Source organism: Budorcas taxicolor, chromosome 3 (genome assembly GCF_023091745.1).
Source record: "Budorcas taxicolor isolate Tak-1 chromosome 3, Takin1.1, whole genome shotgun sequence".
NCBI classification, from domain to species: domain Eukaryota; kingdom Metazoa; phylum Chordata; class Mammalia; order Artiodactyla; family Bovidae; genus Budorcas; species Budorcas taxicolor.
In genome coordinates, this window is record NC_068912.1 from 10,124,437 (window position 1) to 10,145,699 (window position 21,263).

The following is a 21,263-nucleotide window of genomic DNA, read 5'->3' on the forward strand; positions in this document are numbered from 1 at the left end:
TAGAGACAGCTGCTTGTTCCAAGTATTCAAAAACGGGAGAAAATGGAGGTCGTTCAGAAGGTTGCCTGCCAGCCTGTTAGAAATGAAGTTGATTTCCAACACAATTCTGGGAGGCCGTCTATCTTTTGAGTATCACGAGGAACGTGAACCCCAGTAAAACTACGAAAAGCAACTTTCCCTCCGCAGTAATGCGCACGCGCCCCTCGCTCCGTTTTCCGTTGACTTTAAGCCCCGCCCCCTATGCGTCCTTCGAGGAGGGTTGGGAGCCGAGCGCTCGCGCGACCACTCTTCCCTCAGCCTTCTCCAGCACAGCGTCGCAAAGGGGCCGGAAAGCGTGGCGGCGCAGGCGCAAGCGCAGAGAGCGGAGGCGGTGGTGGTGGCGGCCGCTGGCCAGTGTAAGATGGCGGCGGCGTTGGTGGCGGCAGTGGACGGGGCGGCTGGGCCCGGAACAGTTGGAGCAGCCGCTGGCAGAAGGATGACCCAAGACGGGAAGCGGGCTGCTGAGCCTCGCCGGCTCCCGTGCTTGTAACTGCCCCAGCCGGACATCCCCCCCCCCCTTGACCTACCCGGTCCGTGTCTCGTTCCGGCTTGGCCTGACCCCTTCTCCCCTGGCCCAGACCCCTCCAGGATGGGTTTGACTCCTTTCCCAAGCTCCCAGGGCTCAGGTCTTCTCCCCATGACCCGAGTCACCGCTGGGAGGACTGGCTGCCCTTCCCTCAGGTCAGCCCCAGGGTTGCCCCTAGGAGCCTGCCCCACAATCTGCAGGACCTCTTGCTTCATCGGGTGACCCATTTGTGTGCGCTCCCCGCCCCCACCTTTAGGTTGAGGGACGCGGCGCCCCTCGAGTTCCCCCGTAACCTCGGGGCCACCGCGCAGTGTGCCCCCCTCCCCCATCTCGAGTTCTCGGGCCCAGCACCTTGTACGGAAGGCCGAGGTTCAAGAACCCGGGAGTCAGTTGTTGCCGTCTTTTCCTGTCCGCTTTGTAATGTAATTCTCGTAGTCTGCCTCCCTTCACCCCTAAATCTTTGAGGACACCCTAGAACGGTGCCGTTTGGTCCCTGTTAGTTGGAAAGCATCTGGTGGTTTGAATTTCTGACTCATGCGATTGCTGCTGGAGTCTGTAAACAAACCGGCACCAGCGCGATCACGCTCTCTGCGGGATTTCCCCCCTGCCCTGTGGCTGCTTGTTGAGAGGTTTGCTTATGGGTTAGCTTTGAAAAGATTCAGCTTTTACTTTCCAATGAGTTTTACATTTTAGCAGAACTGGGAGATTACTTGCCTGGTTCATTTCATTTCTGTAACAATGTTTGAAAGTTACTTCTTTAGTAACATAAATTTCTGTGGTTCTGAATAGTTCGAGGAGGTCTGAAAAATACTAGCATGTATTAATACTTTTTTTTAATTGTTACAATTTTTTTATTATGTTTAGTAGAAGAGACACCTTTGCCATTTAAACTTTAACTTTTCTCAGTCCTTCAGTGAATCTGCAGACCTATTTTCTCAGGAGCTCAGCCTGACCCTACTTCAGTGATAAAGGAGGAAAGGTGAGTAGGTGTTGAAGGCATTTAAATTCGAGTTCAAGACATACCCTACCCTGGTGCTCAAGTGCTGACCACTAAAGTCATAAAATTCCTGCCAGTGTTTCCAAAGAGTTGGGGTATTGTTCTTGGCTTTGTTCCACCTCTGGTAAAATTACTTTTGCAAGTTTAATTGACTCTAGGCTTCTTGACTTTCTATCCTAAATGGTTGCTGCATATCTTCACATGACTCCAGTTAAGCCTAGAAGTGAATGTATCTTCATTTGCCTCCCTGTTTTGCCTTTGTGCAGATCCTATTTCTTACACTGTTAAAAGCTGGGAATTAGTTTGCCAGAGTTCTCTTTAGCCCTTTGTCAAATCAGTTCTCTTTGCCTTTTAGGGCTTTGGATTGTCATTTCTTGCTATTTAGGGGAACATTTAGCCACTTTTAACTAAAAGCTAGTGAATCCTGAGTGATACTGCCTTTTGTTGGTGTCTGAGTTCATCCACCTTAGAATTCTGCTTTTCAGGACTTCGTGATAAATTTTGAGTGGAAAAAAGACCCCGCAAAACACTGGTGCTCTTTTATATCTGGTCTGAGGAGTTCTTATTTAGCAGAGGAATCATCCTATGCATTCAGCAGCATGGGCCAGTGCCACAGAGGGAGTTAGGACATACTACTGGCAAATGTAATTTTTGTAAAGATTTTGGATTCCTGGTAGCAGAGAATAGTACTATGGTTGAGTTTCATGGGATGTGATGGAAGAGCTGAGTGGCTCTGGAAGGTAGACCTGGCTGATTCTTAATATGTTTATGATTTGTAGTAGGAAGAGGTTGAGTGTGACACTGGTGAGTTTTATTCCACTTGGTGTTCTGTGTAGAAATGGCTTATTAGGAGCTGAAATAAGGTAATTGGCAGTATGTGTGTGTATCAATCAGCTAAAAGAAAAATACAGTCTTTAGAACTTGATAGGTCTGGGTTTAAATATTGTACTAAGATTTATTAGCCATGTGACCTTGGGCAAGTCCTTAAACTTTTCTGAGTCTTTTCTTAATTTCCACATCTCTGTAAGTGGGATAATACAGCTTATATCCTAGAGTCATTGTCAGTATTGTGTGAGGAAACTCATATAAAGGTCTTATATTATGCCTAGCACAAGATAGACACTGAAAAATTTTTCTTTATACATCACTGATATAGCTTTAAATAAGTTGTACGTTAGTGTCCTCCTCTTTGCATTTTAGTTTTGAACATGTTTTCCTGGTAATTTTTTCAGATTCATTTTTAATTGGCCAGCTTAGATGTGTTCTTTGTGGGTGCCCACCTAGGGTTGCCTTTTGATTGTGATTCAGGTCATTCTGGTGGGAGTTTAAGACCAGAGAACGCAGGAATATTAGATGTTGATGTACTGTCTTTCTGAATTCATTCTTAAACTAAGCATCAGTAACTTTCCTTTATTCTTTGCTCCTACCTCTTGGTCTCCCTTTTAGCACACCTAATCAGAGTTTATATAATTCCTTCCCTACCTGATTCAGTGTTGCTCACCACCTCAGCTCCAGCTACCGCTTATGCCTTTTTGTTTTTGCCACAGAAAGAATACATTTTTTCCAAGCTGTTAGGCTCTGCAGTGATCCTCATCAATAGCTTATCAAAGGACTAGACCATGAGGGACTTCCCTGGTGGTCCAGTGGTTACGACTGCGCTTCCATTGCAGGGAGTATGGGTTTGATCCCTGGCCAGGGAACTAGGATCCCCATGGCCAAAAAAACAACCCTGGACCATGAAAAAGTCTCCTTTCTTTTTGAAGTGAATCTGGGCTAGGAAGTCAGGAATGCAGTTTATTTCATCTCCCCAACTTGGCCATCTTAATAATATGACAGCAGAGATGAAAAGTTTTTAACCTTCTCTTGTTGGCTTTCATTTCACTTTTTTTTGTTGTTGAAATTTTATCAGAATTTTTATTTATTTAAATTTGAGGCTAATTACTTTACAGTATTGTATTGGTTTTGCCATACATTGACATGACATATATTTTTGAGTGTGGTAAGGGCACATGAAAATTAAGAAAATGTTGATAACATTACGATGAAAGCAACTGTATTCATTCAAGCCAATGATCAACTTAAAGTTAACCAACTTTGATTACTACCATCTAGGGTCTAAATGCTCTCTTGAAAGGTAAAAACTCTTGGGGTGAAGGATAGTAACATGCACTTTATTATTTGTGTTTTGTTGTTTTTTTTTTTGAGATCTTGAGTTCTGTGTTGAGTAGGGCAGGAGCAGGTGTGGGAGGAGAAAAGGAAATATGTTGAAAGAGCCATAACTTTGTTCCTTATTACTGTATGTGCTGGGTAAGATCCTTCTCCCACCATCAACACTACCAGGAAGGTCTTCACATTTTATGTTCCAGGTGACACCTGTGTATACAGTGAATCAGTATTTGTAGTCTGTGGACCAGAATTCTAAAATTCTTGTATTTCTGAGGATATTTTATATTTCAGGGTATTGCATAAGAATTGTTGCATCTTGCTAGTAAGTATTTTCTTCCGTGGTTGCAGTAGGAAGCTAGTTATGCTTATGATCTTAGTTCCCACCACCAACCTGACAGGGCATTTTATACAGCAGCTTATTAAATGTATAAGAATCAGTCTCCATGACCTTTAGTTTTGATTAGGATCAACCTAAGAGAGAAACATGTCTTCAGAGAAAACTTAAAAGAAATGTCTTTTTATTACCTTTTAAAAACAGTACTGGCATTTCAAAAGCAGACGTACTCTAGTAGAAGACATTCTGTAGAAGTGTGCCCTGTTTTGGGAGACTAAGGTCTTCAGAGTTTCATGCTCTAGGTCCTGTGTTCTATCAGATGAGTTAAAGGCTTTTAAATAATGAAGTGACTGGTTGACCTTTGTTTTCAGATAGTTTTATTCCTGGATTATTTCTACTGTGGAAAAGTTACTCTAAACATATCTAGTAAATGTTCAGAGTTTCTATAAAAGAGTTATCCAAACAGCTTTTTATTGCATCACATTGGTGTTAGTTTTTAAGATTGAATTAATTTTTTTTTAAAGCAGATTATTGGTGAGCCAAGGTAATCTGTTATTTGCCCTCAAACATTTGGAACCCAGGCAACTGAAGGAATTGAATCAGCGGCAGTCATGGAAGTAATGGCTGTGCATATCTTAGTTTCAGAGCCCAAAGGCAGTGATTTTAGATTAGCTTTACGGTAATACTGAAACCTTTTCAGCTTTCATTTTCATGAGTAAACTTCATCACTCTTAAAACTGGTCAGAAAAGGGGGTTACCTGTTCTTGTTTACTGATTCAGTTATTCTTAGAGTGAGAAGAAAGTCTTGAAAGGTAAAGAATAGAGTGTGATGCATTTTGTGAATTTGTCACTTCTTTATATAGTAGTTTTTTAAATTTCTGCCTCTACAGAACATAGTTTCTGGGCCAAAAGCTCAGTTTCTCAAGTATTACCTTTATCCAAGGAAGGTATATGCCCAAGATAAGCCAATGAACTAAAGCTGTCCTGAATTTGCAAAAAGGGCATGATAAGTGATTAATTTGACAAAGGTGACATTAATGAAACATAGTATGTCTAATGGATTGGGTTATTGCAGAAATTTTCATCGTATCTAAGAGGTTAAATATTTGCTCTTATCCTCTGAGGATACTATTTAAGGAGGTCTGGGCAAGTTCTAATGTGAAGCATCCATGTTGCCTCACGTGTCTTTTTTTTTTTAAGTTAGCCATCTGGAAAGCTATTATAGGATTTACCTCTAGTGGTAGCCAAGAGGTTATATTCCTCTGGTGTTTTAAGCATTGCCACATTTTCAGGTATGTTTGTAACCTTACTCAGGACCCACATTATACTCTCGCCTCTAGTTTCATTCAGATTGGAGGGCACGTCTTGATGTTTTTAGCCTCTCCTTATTGTTTTAAGTTGTACCCTTTTATCTCTCTGGTATGCTTTTGAACAATTTTAAGAAAAAAATTTGAAATGTGAAAGGCAAAAACAGGTAATGGGGACTGGATTCAGATGTAAATACAAGTCATTTCATAGTAACACTATGTTTAATAATGTTAGTAACAAATGTTTAAATATAAAACATTTCATAGAAACACAGTGAAATTTCCTGAGTGATTTTCCTTCAAATTATTTAAATTGAGGTGAATGGGCTTAAATGTTACTATAAAAAGTTCCTTAGCTCTGCTGCTGCTGGAGATAGCACTTAGCACATTCCTAACATACTCTGAAATACTGTTAGTAGAATTAAAGTCAGTAAACTATAAACACAGGGCATTTGGTGTTACCAACAGGGAGAGAAGGCATTCATTCCAGTGGAGGAACAGAATTCCTTGTTTTTAGTATAGTTGATGTAGGGCTTATGTTCCTCCTCATCCTTTGTGATGATTGATTTGAAGTTTTCACCTTGGCTATCTTCTGACTTCAAAAGGCAGGAGAAATTAAAGAGACTTAATGTGGTGGGCTCTTGGGTATATTGCTTTACCCTAGTTCATAGAACATGAATGTGCTCAAAGGAAGGTATTAACAGAGCTCTCTGAATTCTTTTTTTTTAATTTGGTTGTGCCAGTCTTAGTCATGGCATGCAAATTCTTAGTTGTGGTATGTAGGATCTAGTTCCCTGACCAGGGATCGAACTTGTGCCCCCTGCATTGGGAGCCCAGAGTCTTAACCACTGAACCACCAGGGAAGTCCCTCTCTGAATACTTTAAAAGACCAGTGATATAGCACGTAAGCAGATTTCATAGACTTGGAACTATGTCTTAATTTGTGTACAGTGTTTGGAGGATCATTGTCGAGTGGTGAAGATGCCTAGGCTTCTCTAGAAAATGCAGTCTGGAACCAGAGATGAGAAGCTAGAAAAATAATATAAATGCCTGACACGTATAGATAGCCAATTGCAAATACCATGTTAAATCCTCTAAACCATTTCTTCAGGATAATGGTATTGTCCCATTTTACAAAAAGAGAAACAAACTCACAGGTAGGTGGTAGAAGTAAAACTCAAGCCCAAGTCTGAGTAACACGAAAGCCCTTTTCTTTTCATTATACCATATGCTGTCTTTAAAAACCAGGGCTCTTCAATGCCAAGTGATGAAGCAAATTGAGCTGAAAGGTAGAATTCAGTGCTGCTTATAAAAGTGTATTTAAAATATAAAAGGTCTGTCCAAATGATAATATGAATGAAAACATTCTTTAATTGTTTACACATAGATCTCAGATTATCATTAATTGGTAACCTAATAAGTTTTTTATGGAAATAGTTTTAATGGGCTTAACTGAAGAGATAGCTGAATCTTTTATGATACTTGAATAGGGAGGAAACCAGCATTTTCCCTCAGTTCCTGAGGTGATTCCACAGAAAAGCAGCTGGCTCACTGAGCTAGACACTGTCAGTCCTGCCTCTAATACAGTGCTTCTCATATTGATCCCCTTCTGTTCATTTCTTCTGCCATCGACCTGATACAGGGTCTCATTGCTTCTAACTTTGGCAACTTTGTGATACCTTTTAAAATATTTCATGTGTGTCTTTTAAGAATTATTCATTTGTTACAGTTTTTAATTACACTGGGTCTTGGTTGCTGCATGGGAGCGTTTCTGTCGGGGTTACTCTTCGCTGCCATGCGAGGGCCTCTTGCGGGGGAGCACAGGTTCTAGGCGCGCAGGCCGAGGTGGTAGCGCACAGATTCAGCTGTGCATCCGCATGTGGAACCTTCCTCGATTGGGGGTCAAACCCATGTCGCCTGCATTGGCAGGCTGATTCTTACCCACTGTGCCACCAGGGAAGTCCTCTGATAGCTTTTAAACTTGTTTCTCCCTTTTCTGTCCATTTTATTATTCTTAACCAAAACTTCCTGATGCCCAACACACACACACACACACACACACTCACACTCACACTCTTCCACTTACACACACACACACTCCCTTCCACTTACACACTCTTCCACTTACACACACTCTTCCGCTTAAACACACTCTTCCACACACACACACTGTTCCACTTACACACACACACTCTCTTCCACTTACACACACACTCTCTTCCACTTACACACTGTCTTCCACTTACACACACTCTCTTCCACTTACACACACACACTTCCACTTACACACACACACACTCTCTTCCACTTACACACTCTCTTCCACTTACACACACACACTCTTCCACTTACACACACACTCTTCCACTTACACACACACACTCTTCCACTTACACACACACTCTCTCTTCCACTTACACACTGTCTTCCACTTACACACACTCTTCCACTTACACACACACACTCTTCCACTTACACACACTCTCTTCCACTTACACACACACTCTTCCACTTACACACTCACACACTCTTCCACTTACACACACACTCTTCCACTTACACACACACACTCTTCCACTTACACACTCTCTTCCACTTACACACACACTCTCTTCCACTTACACACACACTCTTCCACTTACACACACTCTTCCACTTACACACACAGACTCTCTTCCACTTACACACACACTCTCTTCCACTTACACACACACACTCTTCCACTTACACACACACACACTCTTCCACTTACACACACACACTCTCTTCCACTTACACACACACTCTCTTCCACTTACACACACACACACTCTTCCACTTACACACACTCTTCCACTTACACACACACACTCTCTTCCACTTACACACACTCTTCCACTCACACACACACACTCTTCCACTTACACACACACTCTTCCACTTACACACACACACTCTCTTCCACTTACACACACACTCTCTTCCACTTACACACACACACACTCTCTTCCACTTACACACACACACACCCTTCCACTTATTCTTAACCAAGTCTTCCTGATGCCTGACACTCACTCACTCACTCTCCCACTGCACTACCAGGGAGGTCTTTTCAACTTGTTTCTCCCTTTTCTGTCCATCTTGTTATTCTAACCAAATCTTCCTGATGCCTAACACACACACGCACTTCTTAACTGATGAACTATTTCCCCCTGAAACAATATAATCCTTATTCTGTTGAACTATGACAATATTCTATTTATCTTTTCTTTTTCTTTTGTTTTTTACTTTTTTTTTCTTTTCTTTTTTTTTCCCATTTTTTGGCTGCACCATGTGGCTTGTGGGATTTTAGTTCCCCAACCAGAAATTGAACCAGGGCTATGGTAGTGAAAGAGCAAAGTCCCAACCACTGGACCACCATGGAATTTCCTTTTTTTTTTTTAATGGTACTAACACTTGTGTCTCTTACATCGTAGTTGTATACCTGTTTTTCTTAATCGATTATTGGCTACAAAAGGTATTATGACTGCCTTGTTTGTATTTGTAGCTCCTGTCTTGCCTTGTACATTGTTGCATTACTAGCATGTCTCAGTACAAGTGGGCCACTGGGTGGTGCCAGAGGCCTATAATTTAGATAAAAAAGGGAGGCTCAAGCTGCTGTATGGTTAGCCAGTGCTGTTGCATATTCTGCAGGATAGGAATAGAGATTGATTGCCCTAATCCCAGAAACATTTATAGTTTCTGCTCCTCATTCCAGCTTACCAGAGGAGACAGTATAGTGTATTTATTAATAACACCTCCACCTACTTTAATAGAGAGTAGCCCTGCTATAAACATGTTTTTTTATAGTATGAGTTTCAGCTTCGTTGGGGTCATTCCTTGAATTTCAGAGCCTAAGGTTCTCTGTCTGATTAATAAACACTGTACTGTTAAGAGTTGGGCTGGCAGCTGGAGTTGGGAAGGTTGACTTGGAGAAGTGTTTACTGTAAAGTAGAAGAGTAGTAAGGTAAAGAGAATGAATTTAAATGAGTCATTTCAGTTTGAAAGCAAAAACTGGTTATGGAGAAAGTAGTACTGGTTGATTCCAGATAGACTGTAGGGACCCAAGACTGAAAAGCAAATTTGTACTTTGGATGGAGATCAACCCTGAACAGCTGTTCACTCATGAGTGGTATGGGACATCTGTCCTCTCAAGAGGAACTAGGGATTGTGTGGCTCTCAGATATCTGTCTTACTAATAATTGAAGTAGTTTCTACCGTCACCTTTCACTTTCAGAGGAAGTTCTGAGACCTTGTCTCATTTAAACATGGGTGTTTATGTAAGAAAGTTGGGAACTTATGTTGCAGAATGAGACATGCCAAATGAGACAGCTGGATGGACCCAAGAGAATGCTGGGATTATGTAACTCAAGAGAACTCACTGAACCTAAGTTCAGGTCTTAGTAAAGGGATCAGGAACAGTAATATTGTTTAGAAATTGAAACTGAGGGTAGAGTAATCAGATCGTTTTCTATAGACCCTAGACTCCAAATGGATTAAAGTGAACTTGAAAGAGAAATCTTTGAAATTTCTATCAAGGTAGAAGGCATATGTATACAAATTAATAGTACAACTACTATAACTACTTTGGACTACTTTAAGCTTCTGATATATTTAGTTGTCACCTAGACAATAGGGTTGAAGACTTTTATGAGTTCAGGATTTATCTTACATTTAATGGGGTTCTGATAAGGCAGCTTTGTTTGCAACAAAAATTCTTCCATGTTTTAATTTTCAGGCAAGAAGACCTGACATTTTGCTCTCATTTATTGTGACTTATTGACCACTATTAGGTAGCTTCTGTTAATAATCACAAGCTCGAGAGTCTAGTATTTTTAATTGTTGGGTTGTATCTTGTCATTTAACACTTTGCGTGAATTTCCTCCCCCTCACCCCCTTTCTCTTTTCTGGCCAGATTGATTGATAATTTACATACAGTAAAATTTGCCCTTTGTTTCATTGACCTATTCTATGAATTCTAACAAATGCATAGTCATGTGACACCACTGCGATGAAGGCACAGAACATTTTCATCTTTTCAAAAGGTTTTCTCATGACTGTTTGTTGTGAGTTCCTTTCCCCCATATCCCAGCAGTGATTCTGTGTCCCTGTAATATATCTTTTCCAGACTGTCCTGTAAATGAAGTAATACTGCGTAACTGAGTCTTGCTTCTTTCACGTAGCGTAACACATTTGGGATCCATTCATGTTGTGTGTTATCAGTAGTTCTTTCTTTTTATTGCTTAGATGTAGCCTACTGTGTGATGGACCATAGTTTGTTTATCCATGACCTAGCTCAAAAACACTTTAGTTTTTCATGGATCTAAGTAAAGTCACTTAAAACATTTACATTTAGATTTTTAGATGGATCTTTTCATTCTTAGTTTCATTTTTCTTTAGTATGTACCTGGGTAGGATTCCTTGGTTGTATGGTAAGTGTATGTTTAACTTTATTTTAAAAAAACTCAAACCAACCATTTTCCAAAGCAACTAACTACCGTTTTACATTTCTCTGAGTGGTGTGTGAGTCTAGTTACTCTACCCTTTGTTAGCACTTGATAAAACTTTCATTATTATTATTTTTTAAATTTCAGCTATTTTAATAGGTGTGTAGAGGATTCTCATTGTGGTTTTAATTTGTATTTTCCTAATGACTCATAATGTTGATCATCTTTTTCAAGTGATTGTTATTTAGGTGTGAGATTCTGTAAATATGTTCCTGTTGCTGTCAAATATGTCTTTTGCAGATATTTTCTTCCAGTCCATAGCTCATCTTTTCATTTTTTAACAGTGTCTTGAAGAGTAGATTTTTAATTCTGATATAGCCAGTTAATTAACTTTTTCTTTCATGGTTTGTGCTTTTTTGCCTTGTCTTAAGAAATATTTGCCTACCCCGTTGTCACAAAGGTTATCTACTTTGTTTTCTTCTAGAAGTTGTATCGTTTTAGCTTTTACATTTAGGTCTGTGATTCATTTTGAGTTAATTTTTGTATATCGTTCAGTGTGCAAATGGGGTTTTTTTTTTACATTTGGATGTCCTGTTGTTCTAGTATACCTGGTCTCTTGTGTAGCTCTTGCATCAGTGTTAGGATAAGAAAGCAGCCCCAATGGTTTTAAACAAGAGCTGTTTGGTGCTTCTTCCACAGACTACTCTTACATCCTGGATTAATTCCCCCTCTTCTTGATTTTTAGCTAATATTTCATCATGTATTTGGTCAAAACTTTAAGGCCTTTTTAAGACAGGAAAAATCTCAGTCATTAGAATTTCTTGGGTAGAAATTAAAATGACACCTGGGTCTTTTTCACCATCCCCCGTAGTCTCCTCTTTAACCTTCCCTTCGGCAGGGGTTATGGTTATTTTTAGAGTGCAGGCAGTAGCGCTAGTCTGACTAACTCCCCCAGCTACCTGGGCCAGTGAGCTCTTCCAAACTCAGATTGCTTTGCTCTGGACTGGATTTTACATGGAAAATGATCAAGGTAAAACCAGTGGATTTGTTGGGAATGGAGAGCACTAAAGAATAAAAGTAATTTACGTTTGGGTCAGATATGGTTCCCAAACTCAGATTATAAAATAAGATTGCATTTTTTGGTGATGGTAGAAATTCTAGAGTGACTCGTATACTTAAGACCTAGGGAACAGTCATAGCACTTTAGCCTGCTTTAATTCGGGCACTTACTCTAATTTCTGCCATTGTGTTGCGATGATTTTAAGTTTCATTTTGACAGACAGTTATATAATAACAACTCATCCCAAAAGTAATTGTGGTTTTATCACTGTCATCCTTTCTTGGCTTTTTAGAGAAGCAGTCCCCCAGAATGGGAGTGTATGTACCCCATGGGGTATGGAGGGCTTCCCTTGTGGCTCAGCTGGTAAAGAATCCGTCTGCAATGTGGGAGACCTGGGTTCAATCCCTGGGTTGGGAAGATCCCCTGGAGAAGGGAAAGGCTACTCCAGTATTCTGGCCTGGAGAATTCGATGGACTGTATAATTCATGGGGCCACAAAGAGTCGGACACAACTTTCACTTCACTTCGGGGTATGGAAGATGATCCAGTGGTGTATAGGGAAAGAACATTGAAATTTTTGTTTTTTGGTTTTTCTTTTTCTAGAAAAATCAAGCTCAGTAATTAATGTGAATTGATTAAATGTGGGTTCATGCACAGAGTTTTCACTGATAGACGTTCATAATCAGTTTTGAGATCACTGTTCTAAGAACATCCTCTGCAGAAGTTTTAACGTATAATTCTGCTTAACTGTACCATCTCTGTAATTACCATTTTACAAAAAAAGAAAGTGAAGCCCAGAGAAGATTAAGCAGCACATCCAAAGTCATGTCACAAAGTTTGTTCATAAACTCAGCTAGTACTAGAGCCCTGCCCTTCCAATTTTCAGCCTATGACTAGTTTCACTAGACTCTGTGACCCCTAAAATGTGACCTTTAGAAGCTATCAGCTCACTGATTAAACAGAGTTGACATAGACCATGTTCTGTTCTGAATTTAGGAGTAAATTCTGTCAGCTTTTTTCTTCAAGGAAAAGATCCCTCCTTGCAAGAACCTTAAATCAATTTCCCAAAAGGCAGACGTTCTCTGCAACTTCTGGGTATAGGTTGAACCCCATGGCTCTCCTTTTCTGAGAAGTGATTCTCAGAGCTAGGTAAGCATTAGGCATTTGGCTCCTCCGGCCCAGCAAATGTTTTCTAGAGCCATTATGAGACTGAAGTTCAAGCAGTCTGGGCTTCTGTAGAAGTTGATGAGACTGAGTTTTGAGATAAAGGTCTCTGGAGCTGCTTTACTACTTTTCTAGGAGTGGATATTAGTGAGGTGGGAAGTATGGTGTGGCTGACAGTTTTGATTCTTGAGATGAAAAAACAACTCTGTTAGCATTTGACCATAAGGTACGTCTATGACCTTAGATTTTAACCTTAAAGTAGTACAACTATTTTTCCCTGCTCCATAGACACTTGCAATTAATGTAATTAATTTAAGCCCTAGGTGGGGAAGAAGGTACTGCTGCATTACCAAAGAATATACACAGGGACAACTGAGAGGAAAAAACAAAGTGTTGTGTGAGGAGAACACTACAAAAACACATCATTTAAGTGGGAGGAATAAAACAGCCTGCTCTGCAAATAGCTCTTCTGTTTTTCTTTATGTGGCTTCACAGATCTGCTTTTTGTTGACCATCATCACCCTTCCAGGTGTCCCTCCTTCAAATTCAGCCTCAGTCCTGCTCTTGGATTATTTCTACTGCCTCGTCCTGGCCTAATGTGAGCAAGTTTTGGGCAGCTGTCTCTTGGCAGAGGATACTTTTTTTTTCTCTGAAGCAACTTGGATTTCTGTAGAGAGAGTAGGGGGTAAGGAAAAGGATGGGGCTGCTTCTGGGATAATTGTTATGGGAATGAAAGGGCTGTTGAAAGATTAGAGGCCAGTGTGCCTGGGTCCAAGGACTGGAATCATAATCATACTTTGTCTTTTACCAGTGCCTTTTGTCCAAGGCACTGAAAGGGCTTAACAGAATTCTGGTCTGAATAATATTCTTTGCTCTTTGGAATTTGCTTAAGGTGGGAGTGAAGCCCTGAAAAAATAATGACTGTATTAAAGGAATATAAAAGGAATAAAGTTAGGTACCCCAGTTCCTAGTTAGGGCCTTGCTAAACAGACAAATCTGGTGAAAGTTGGTGGAACTAGGTGAAATAGTGTTTGCCATTTTATGAAATGGACTGAGATGGTTTTAATGGAAATGTTGCTCTTTTCTTCTCCAGCTTTGCATTTGATGACTAGTCGTAAGGGAAAGAAAAACTTTTAGGTTCTTTTTTAGGGGTAGGGTGCCCCTGGGTTCTAATTTGACTCTGTTTTTGATAATCCTTAGTTTGTATCTGTGCCTGTAAGTTTGAAACTAGGCATCTGAATGGCCATAAATCTCAAGGTGTTATACCAAGAGCTCAGTCTCTTCTATCTTGGCTGTTTTGTATGTAAAAAGATACTCATTCTGCCCCTCCTCTTCATGTTGTGAAGACAAATGTTGTATAAACTTTGTGGATACATACGATGAATATTTACAACAAGATTTTTGCCTAAGAGGGTAGTGCTGAAGCTAACTTTCTTTGTATTAAGACTGCTTGCTTGCAATACCTGTCACTTGATATAGACCTGCTGTTCCAGGATTTATTTCAGTTCCTCTTCCCCATCTGAAAAATCACTGCCAGTTACTTGTTAAGGTAAAGAGATGGCAGTTGGCCTCCCAAAGATATGTCCCTTTATGGAATTTAGACATGAGGGGATAATATCTGACATAATTTTCAGCAACTGAGAAGCCCTGTTGAGCACACACCAAAAAATCATTTTTATAAAAATGACAAAGGCTGTACATCGCTAAATCTCCTGGTGCCTTTTATCATCTTTCCCAGATTGCTTCCTGATTTTTTCATTTTCTTTCTCTCCTCAATCCAGGCTGGCCACAGCAGATATCATCCAAGATGTCCAGCGAAGGGAGCAGCGCAGATGGCAAGGCAGACTTAGCTAATGGTAAGGGGCCAGAGTGAAGGCGACGCTGTCTTTGCTGTCGACTGCAAAGAGAATGGAGACCTGGACTTTAAGGGAGGGCGTGAACTCCTCCTGTGCTGTCCGAGTGTTGGACGTACATAGGAAACACCTTTTTGTTTCTGGTACTTTTGTTCCTTCAACTTTTATCTTGATTGTTTTCAGAAGATCAGTAATGGAGTTGTGCCTCTGAGGGGTCAAGTGGTTTGGAATTCTGAAAGTTTGTAAGGGTGGACAAAACCTAGGAGATGCTGTTAATAAAAGAGGAAAAGAAGATCGAATTGGTGGTGGAACCAAGGTAGTTGTTGGGAAGGCAAGACCTCCCCGGTTACAAGGAGAGTTCTCTTTCCATGGTAGATCATAGTTCAATAGATTAGATAAGAGATGGTTATAAATAACTGGGATTAGAGCCTTTTTTCTTTGTTCCTTTTTCTTCATTTCTTTTTCTTTTCTTAGGAAAAACTATTAAATCATTGGGTCTAGGGCCACGACTGAAGTGACTTAGCATAGCATAGCATATTAGGGCATATTTGAAGGCAGAATATCAATTTCTAATAGAATATAGCTACCACTAGGTCATTGACCAGTGCATCAACTCGGAGCCAACTTCCAAGCTAGAGAAAGTCCTTCAGAATAGTTACAGTTGGGCAGTACAGAGTCCAGTATTCCTTAGCACCTTGTAGGTTAGGATTATAGGCTAAATTCTAGTTGATGTAATTGGTAGAGCAATGAAGTGTTGAGTAAGGGAAGGGGAGATCTTCAACATGCTGTTTTTCTACCCCTTTTGTTATTTTCTTAACCACCGCTGCTCATTTATTTTCTGTAAAGGAGAGTGATTAAGATTTTTCACTGGGCTTAGTTGAAAGACACAGGATTCTAGAGGGGGTTGAGATATAAAATTGGAGTTTGGCCATTAGCTAGATCAGGGATTGCAAATTATGGCCTGCAGGCAGCTGTTTTTGTAGTTTATTGGAATTCAGTCAAGCCCCATTTATTTACATAGTATTTATGGTTGCTTTTGTGCTACAACATGGAGTTGAGTACTTGTGCCCGTGAAGCCTAAAATTTTTATTATCGGGCCTTTTATAGAAAAAAATTGCCAACTCTTAGCTGTATCTGGTCATTGACTGTTAGGGTCCTCTTACTGAGCTTGTGATATGCTCTGGCCCTTATCTTAAAGTGTTAAGGCCCCCAACGTCATCTTTGTTTGTTAATCATAATTTTAACTATATGTGCTATGAGGTTTGATGTATTATTTTTTTCTTCTCCCCAGAAGTGATGGGTGTGAAATTTTATCCCTTCTCACCACTCTCAATCTCAAACGCAATTTCATTTCAAAAACCACATGTATTCATCTTTCTCACTGCACACAGGAACCTCAGCAAATGTAGTTCCTAGGAGCAAATTGCTGCACTTTTCCTCCTTCCAGTTCCTAGCCGTTTTCACACTGTACTCTAGTTGAAGTGCTTTTTGAAAACAGATGTTTATGTGTCTTCCAGCCTTTCGTCACTACTTGAACCAAAAACATATGTGTTTATCTGTTTTCCTTAATAGACTTTGTCTAAGAGTTCATTGAGAAGAGATATCATTGCTTCAAAGAGCTTCAGAAATTACTGCTCTTACCCAGATGACTAAGCAAGAAGACACTCCCGCTTTGAACCCTTAGACCATCAGTGTGGTACTGGGGTTGAATAGCTATCCCAGGGTCACACATAGCTGGTCAGCCTTTCGTCATAGCCTCTACTTCTGGCAGGATAAAATTTGTAGTCATCTGAGGAAAGGAGGCCATAAGCAGTGTTTAAAATTCTCATTTGCCCCCTCCTTTCTTTACACCTTGACCTTAGTTTGAAAGTTGTAGCCCTGTGGGCTCCAGAACATTGCCTGAGTGTTTTGGCTGTTAGATAGGAGAATTCGTATCTGGTATATAATTCGTTCACTGGTATATAATTTGGCTGTTAGACAGGAGAATTCGTATCTGACTGTTGGGAATTATATTGCTCAAAGTGACCCAGTTATTGTATAACTACCAGTATGGCAGACCTAGAATGTGATAAACTTTTCTTTTCGAGCCAACTCATGCTGGGGATGGCTGTTCTTTTTCCTTATATTCAGTTTAGTTGCTATAACTAATGGATGCCCATCCAGCAAAACAGAGCCTAAGGTAGTTAGGCTCAGGCCTATTTTAATAAAATCTGCCAGTGCTTTGCTTCTTGAGAATTTATTATAATCTTTGGTTGTCCTGCGGTTCTCATTTGTGTGCCCTGCAGTTCTTTGTATATATCTCTGGCTTTAATCTTTTCTGGATTCCCTCTAGAAGGTACTGTTTATAAGCATTTGTAATGAAAACATTTTTGACCAGTTTTGGTTTAAGGGTCTCATGATGTGATGATTTTTTTAGACTATGGAGAGGAAGTCCTTGTGGTCACTGTCTTATTTCCTTATTTTGCCCCTCACCTACCCATTCCTTACTAACATGCAGGAAGCCTGCCTAGCACTCCAGAGGAGATGTCTGGTGCTGAGGAGGGGAGGGAGACATCCTCAGGCATTGAAGTGGAGGCTTCAGACCTGAGCTTGAGCTTGACCGGGGACGATGGTGGCCCCAACCGCACCAGCACAGAGAGTCGAGGCACAGATACAGAGAGCTCAGGTGAAGACAAGGACTCTGACAGCATGGAGGACACCGGCCATTACTCGGTCAACGATGAGAGCCAAGTCCACGACCGCTCGGAGGAGGAGGAGGAAGAGGAGGAGGAGCATCCTCGTCGTCGTGTGCAGCGCAAGCGGGCCAATCGTGACCAGGACTCATCAGACGATGAGCGGGCCCTGGAAGACTGGGTGTCCTCAGAGACATCAGCCCTGCCCCGACCTCGCTGGCAAGCCCTTCCTGCCCTTCGGGAGCGGGAGCTGGGTTCGAGTGCCCGCTTTGTGTATGAGGCTTGTGGGGCAAGAGTCTTTGTGCAGCGTTTCCGCCTGCAGCATGGGCTTGAAGGCCATACTGGCTGTGTCAATACTCTGCACTTTAACCAGCGCGGCACCTGGCTGGCCAGTGGCAGCGACGACCTGAAAGTGGTGGTCTGGGACTGGGTGCGGCGGCAGCCAGTGCTGGACTTTGAGAGCGGCCACAAGAGCAATGTCTTCCAGGTGAGGCCAGGGGACAGACTGGCAATTGAGAAAGTCAGGCGTGAGCTAGGCCTGAGCTGCTGCTGAAGGAAGAGTGATAGTGAGTTGTGGTAGGAATTAGATATCAGGAGTTGGTCATACCTTGGCTCCCTTAATGACTTAGAAGAGTTAAATACACTGAAAGACCCGCGGTAATCTTTTGTTTCCTTGAGCACAGAAACTGGTAGAAGCCTCGTTATATAGGAAGGGTGTTTGGAAATCATCAGGAAGGCACTAATGCCGTGCTCGGAGGCATATAATATAAGAACAGAGGCTGTTGAACCAGACTACTGAGTTTAAATCTTGGCCCAAACCCTTAACTAGCTGTGTGATTATGGTCAAGTTTATTTAACTTCTGTCTTTCAGTTGATTTGCCTTTAATTTAGGCCTGATAACGTACAGAGTTATGAAGATTAAATAACAATAGAAGCTAAGCAGTTAGAACTGTGCCTGGTACTTAATAAACCATTGATAGATAAAGTTAACATTTTTATTCTCTGGAAGTTTTACTTATCAGCCCATCCATCATCTAGTACTAGACATTTACCCCTAAGCATGTTCTCTTTCCTTCCCCAGTATCCCCTCTGGTTTCCTTTATCTTTGTAGCAAATTTTTGTTGACTTCTTGAATCAAGGAAGATTCTTCTCTGTTTTTCCCTTACCTTTCTTTCTTACTGGGTTAGTCCTAGTTCACCTGAGTACTTATCCTAAACCAGTTCAACCTTCCAGAGTCAACAGAAATGCTCTCTTATATTAGAAATTCTTTCTCTTCTCCTTTAACCCTCGGAAGAAATTGGACTTGAGCCAGCTGTACGAGAGCAGGAGGTCTAAGTTTTCAGCTGTTGTATAGCAAAAGGGGATGATTTGGGGTTGTCATCACGTTTTTACCTCTCAGATTCACTCCTTCAGTTTCTCTTGTCCTGTTTTTTTTAATTAACATCCAGGCCAAGTTCCTTCCTAACAGTGGTGATTCCACCCTGGCCATGTGTGCCCGTGATGGACAGGTTCGGGTAGCAGAGTTGTCTGCTACACAGTGCTGCAAGAATACAAAGCGTGTGGCCCAGCACAAGGGAGCATCCCACAAGGTAAGTAAGCCCTTGTCCCAAAGGTTGTACATTTTAGCTCTTCCATGGATCTCAGCCAAGGCCCTCCAGTATTTCTGTCCATTGTGTCCCCTTTGTTACGGACACCTGCATCACTTCTTTCAGTCCTAAGACTTGTAGATAAGATTGGAGAAAAAGCAGTCTCCCAAAACTTCTCAGAATCTTGCACATGCAGCATTCACCTGATTATTCTTAACTCCTAAGCTGAGCCATGGTTGGTTTGGAGATCCTGAGGCCCCCTTTGCCTCCCAAGCATTTAAAATTTGCTCTTACTGTATTTTGAACATTTTAACAGTTCAAAGGTGCTAGCTGTTGGCTTCTCATATGTGAGAGCTCCAACTTTCCTGTTCACAACACTCAGTGCATAAACAGCACTATTTCTGGAAGCCCTATTTAGAGCTGGGAATATAGGCCAAATAGTCATGGTGGCAGGCAGTGAGGAGCCAAGAACTGCCTAGTCTCAGAGTAGGCACTGTTTTCTTCCATGCCATGAAAAGATGATCCTCTCTTTTTCTAAACCTTCCACAAATATATAGGTGGACCTGAATGTATATAAAATATATAGCTTTTCTTGCCCAGATGACTCAAGAAATGTGAAAATTACCTATTTCTTTGATTCTTAAGACTATTAGTTAGATAACTAACTTTTAGAATTAAGCTATAGAGAATGAAACTTGGGTGCCATTTCTCTCCCCACCTGAGTGAGGGTGTGGAATTGATTTTGAGAATGAGCCCTAATGGCAGTGTTTTCCTTTGGTGTCACTGTTCAGATCCCCTGGAGACTTAGTTACAGTAGCAAATCACCTGTGCTTTTGACTTGTATAGAATAAACAAGCTGTAAGTAATTCACGCACAAGAGAGAATGGGCTTATTAAATTACCTTCTTTCCTGGGATTTTACAACAAAAAAAGCTAGCTATTTGTCTTGCTGAGCCATTTTAAATGCAGCCCTTCATAAATATAAAGGAATGAACTAGACAGCCTTTAATGTTAATCTTTCAGAAACTGCTTCCTTTCTCTCTTCTCCTTCAGTTGGCCCTGGAACCAGACTCTCCCTGTACGTTCCTGTCTGCCGGTGAGGACGCGGTGGTCTTCACCATTGACCTCAGACAAGACCGACCCGCTTCGTAAGTGTAGCAAGAGTGTTTTTACACAGTTTGAATTTCTTGACCTTGAAAGGATTGCAGATGTCCTAGGTTTTAAAGATATTGCACATGTCCTAGATAATTCTCAACTAAGCACAAAGAATAGTTCCTTTGTGTTTATAATAAGAAATGGATTAATTTAGGGAAATTCCTTACTACTTTGTTGTTTATCTGTTTCTCAGCAATAAAGTACTATTCAACTTAGCTTCATTTCTAAAGCAGAGTTCAGTTATCTTATTATATTGTGAGCTGTAAAAACTGGATGATCTTCTAGTTCATTTGGGTGCCGCTGAGCTTCCCCACAAGAAGCACGTTACTGGCAGCTTAGAGATATGCTCGTGTGTGATTTTCACTTCAGTTATGTATAGAAACATAAAAATTAAATGGTGATTCTTAAAAATATTGGTAGTTGTAGTAGAACTCATCATATCATAGCTCATTTTTACATGAATCTGAGACTGATGGGTAAATTATATCTGCTTTTAGCTGTGTGATACCATAGAAAGAGCATAGCATCTTGTTTGTATCCAGGCAGCCCTAGGTCAGATATTAACTTGGGTGTTACTAGTAGTGCCCCATGTGACCTTTCTGCACGTCAGGTTCTTCGGCCTCACTGTGGGTATAATCAGTCTCACTCTCTCTCTCTGATTTCTGTGAGGATTACTGATAAGTGTGCTTGGTGCCTCAGCATAGTGTGTGGCAGCACGGTGGTTTTTCTTTTTTGACTGCACTGTGTCTTTGTTGCTGCACTGGTTTTCCTCTAGTTGCAGTGAGTCGGGGCTGCTCTCTGGTTGCGTGTGCAGGCTTCTGTGTGTGGTAGCTTTCTTGCTGTGGGCCGCGGGCGCTGCTGCACGTGGGCTTCAGTAGCTGTGTCCGAGGGCCGGGTAGTTTGGTTCCTGGGCTCAAGAGCACAGGCTCAGTAGTGGTGGT

At 41.2% G+C, this 21,263-nt stretch overlaps 1 protein-coding gene across 4 annotated transcripts in view; it reads left to right on the top strand.

Annotated features, from left to right (window-relative positions):
* Nucleotides 1-258: 258 nt before the first annotated feature.
* DCAF8 (DDB1 and CUL4 associated factor 8) overlaps nt 259-21,263 on the top strand; it is a 40,830-nt gene continuing 19,825 nt past the window's right edge. For 2 of the 4 annotated variants that reach the window (XR_008199127.1, XM_052637191.1), the window contains exons 1-6: nt 351-569; nt 1,472-1,544; nt 14,839-14,913; nt 17,408-18,069; nt 19,031-19,171; nt 20,221-20,315. Coding sequence is in view for 3 of the 4 variants with exons in the window: in XM_052637191.1 (XP_052493151.1) it covers nt 14,865-14,913; nt 17,408-18,069; nt 19,031-19,171; nt 20,221-20,315 (947 nt within the window). In the remaining variant the exon portion in view is untranslated. Of the gene's footprint in view, nt 570-649; nt 721-1,471; nt 1,545-14,838; nt 14,914-17,407; nt 18,070-19,030; nt 19,172-20,220; nt 20,316-21,263 lie in introns of those variants that run through there. The other 2 variants (XM_052637192.1, XM_052637193.1) reach the window with 2 other exon arrangements.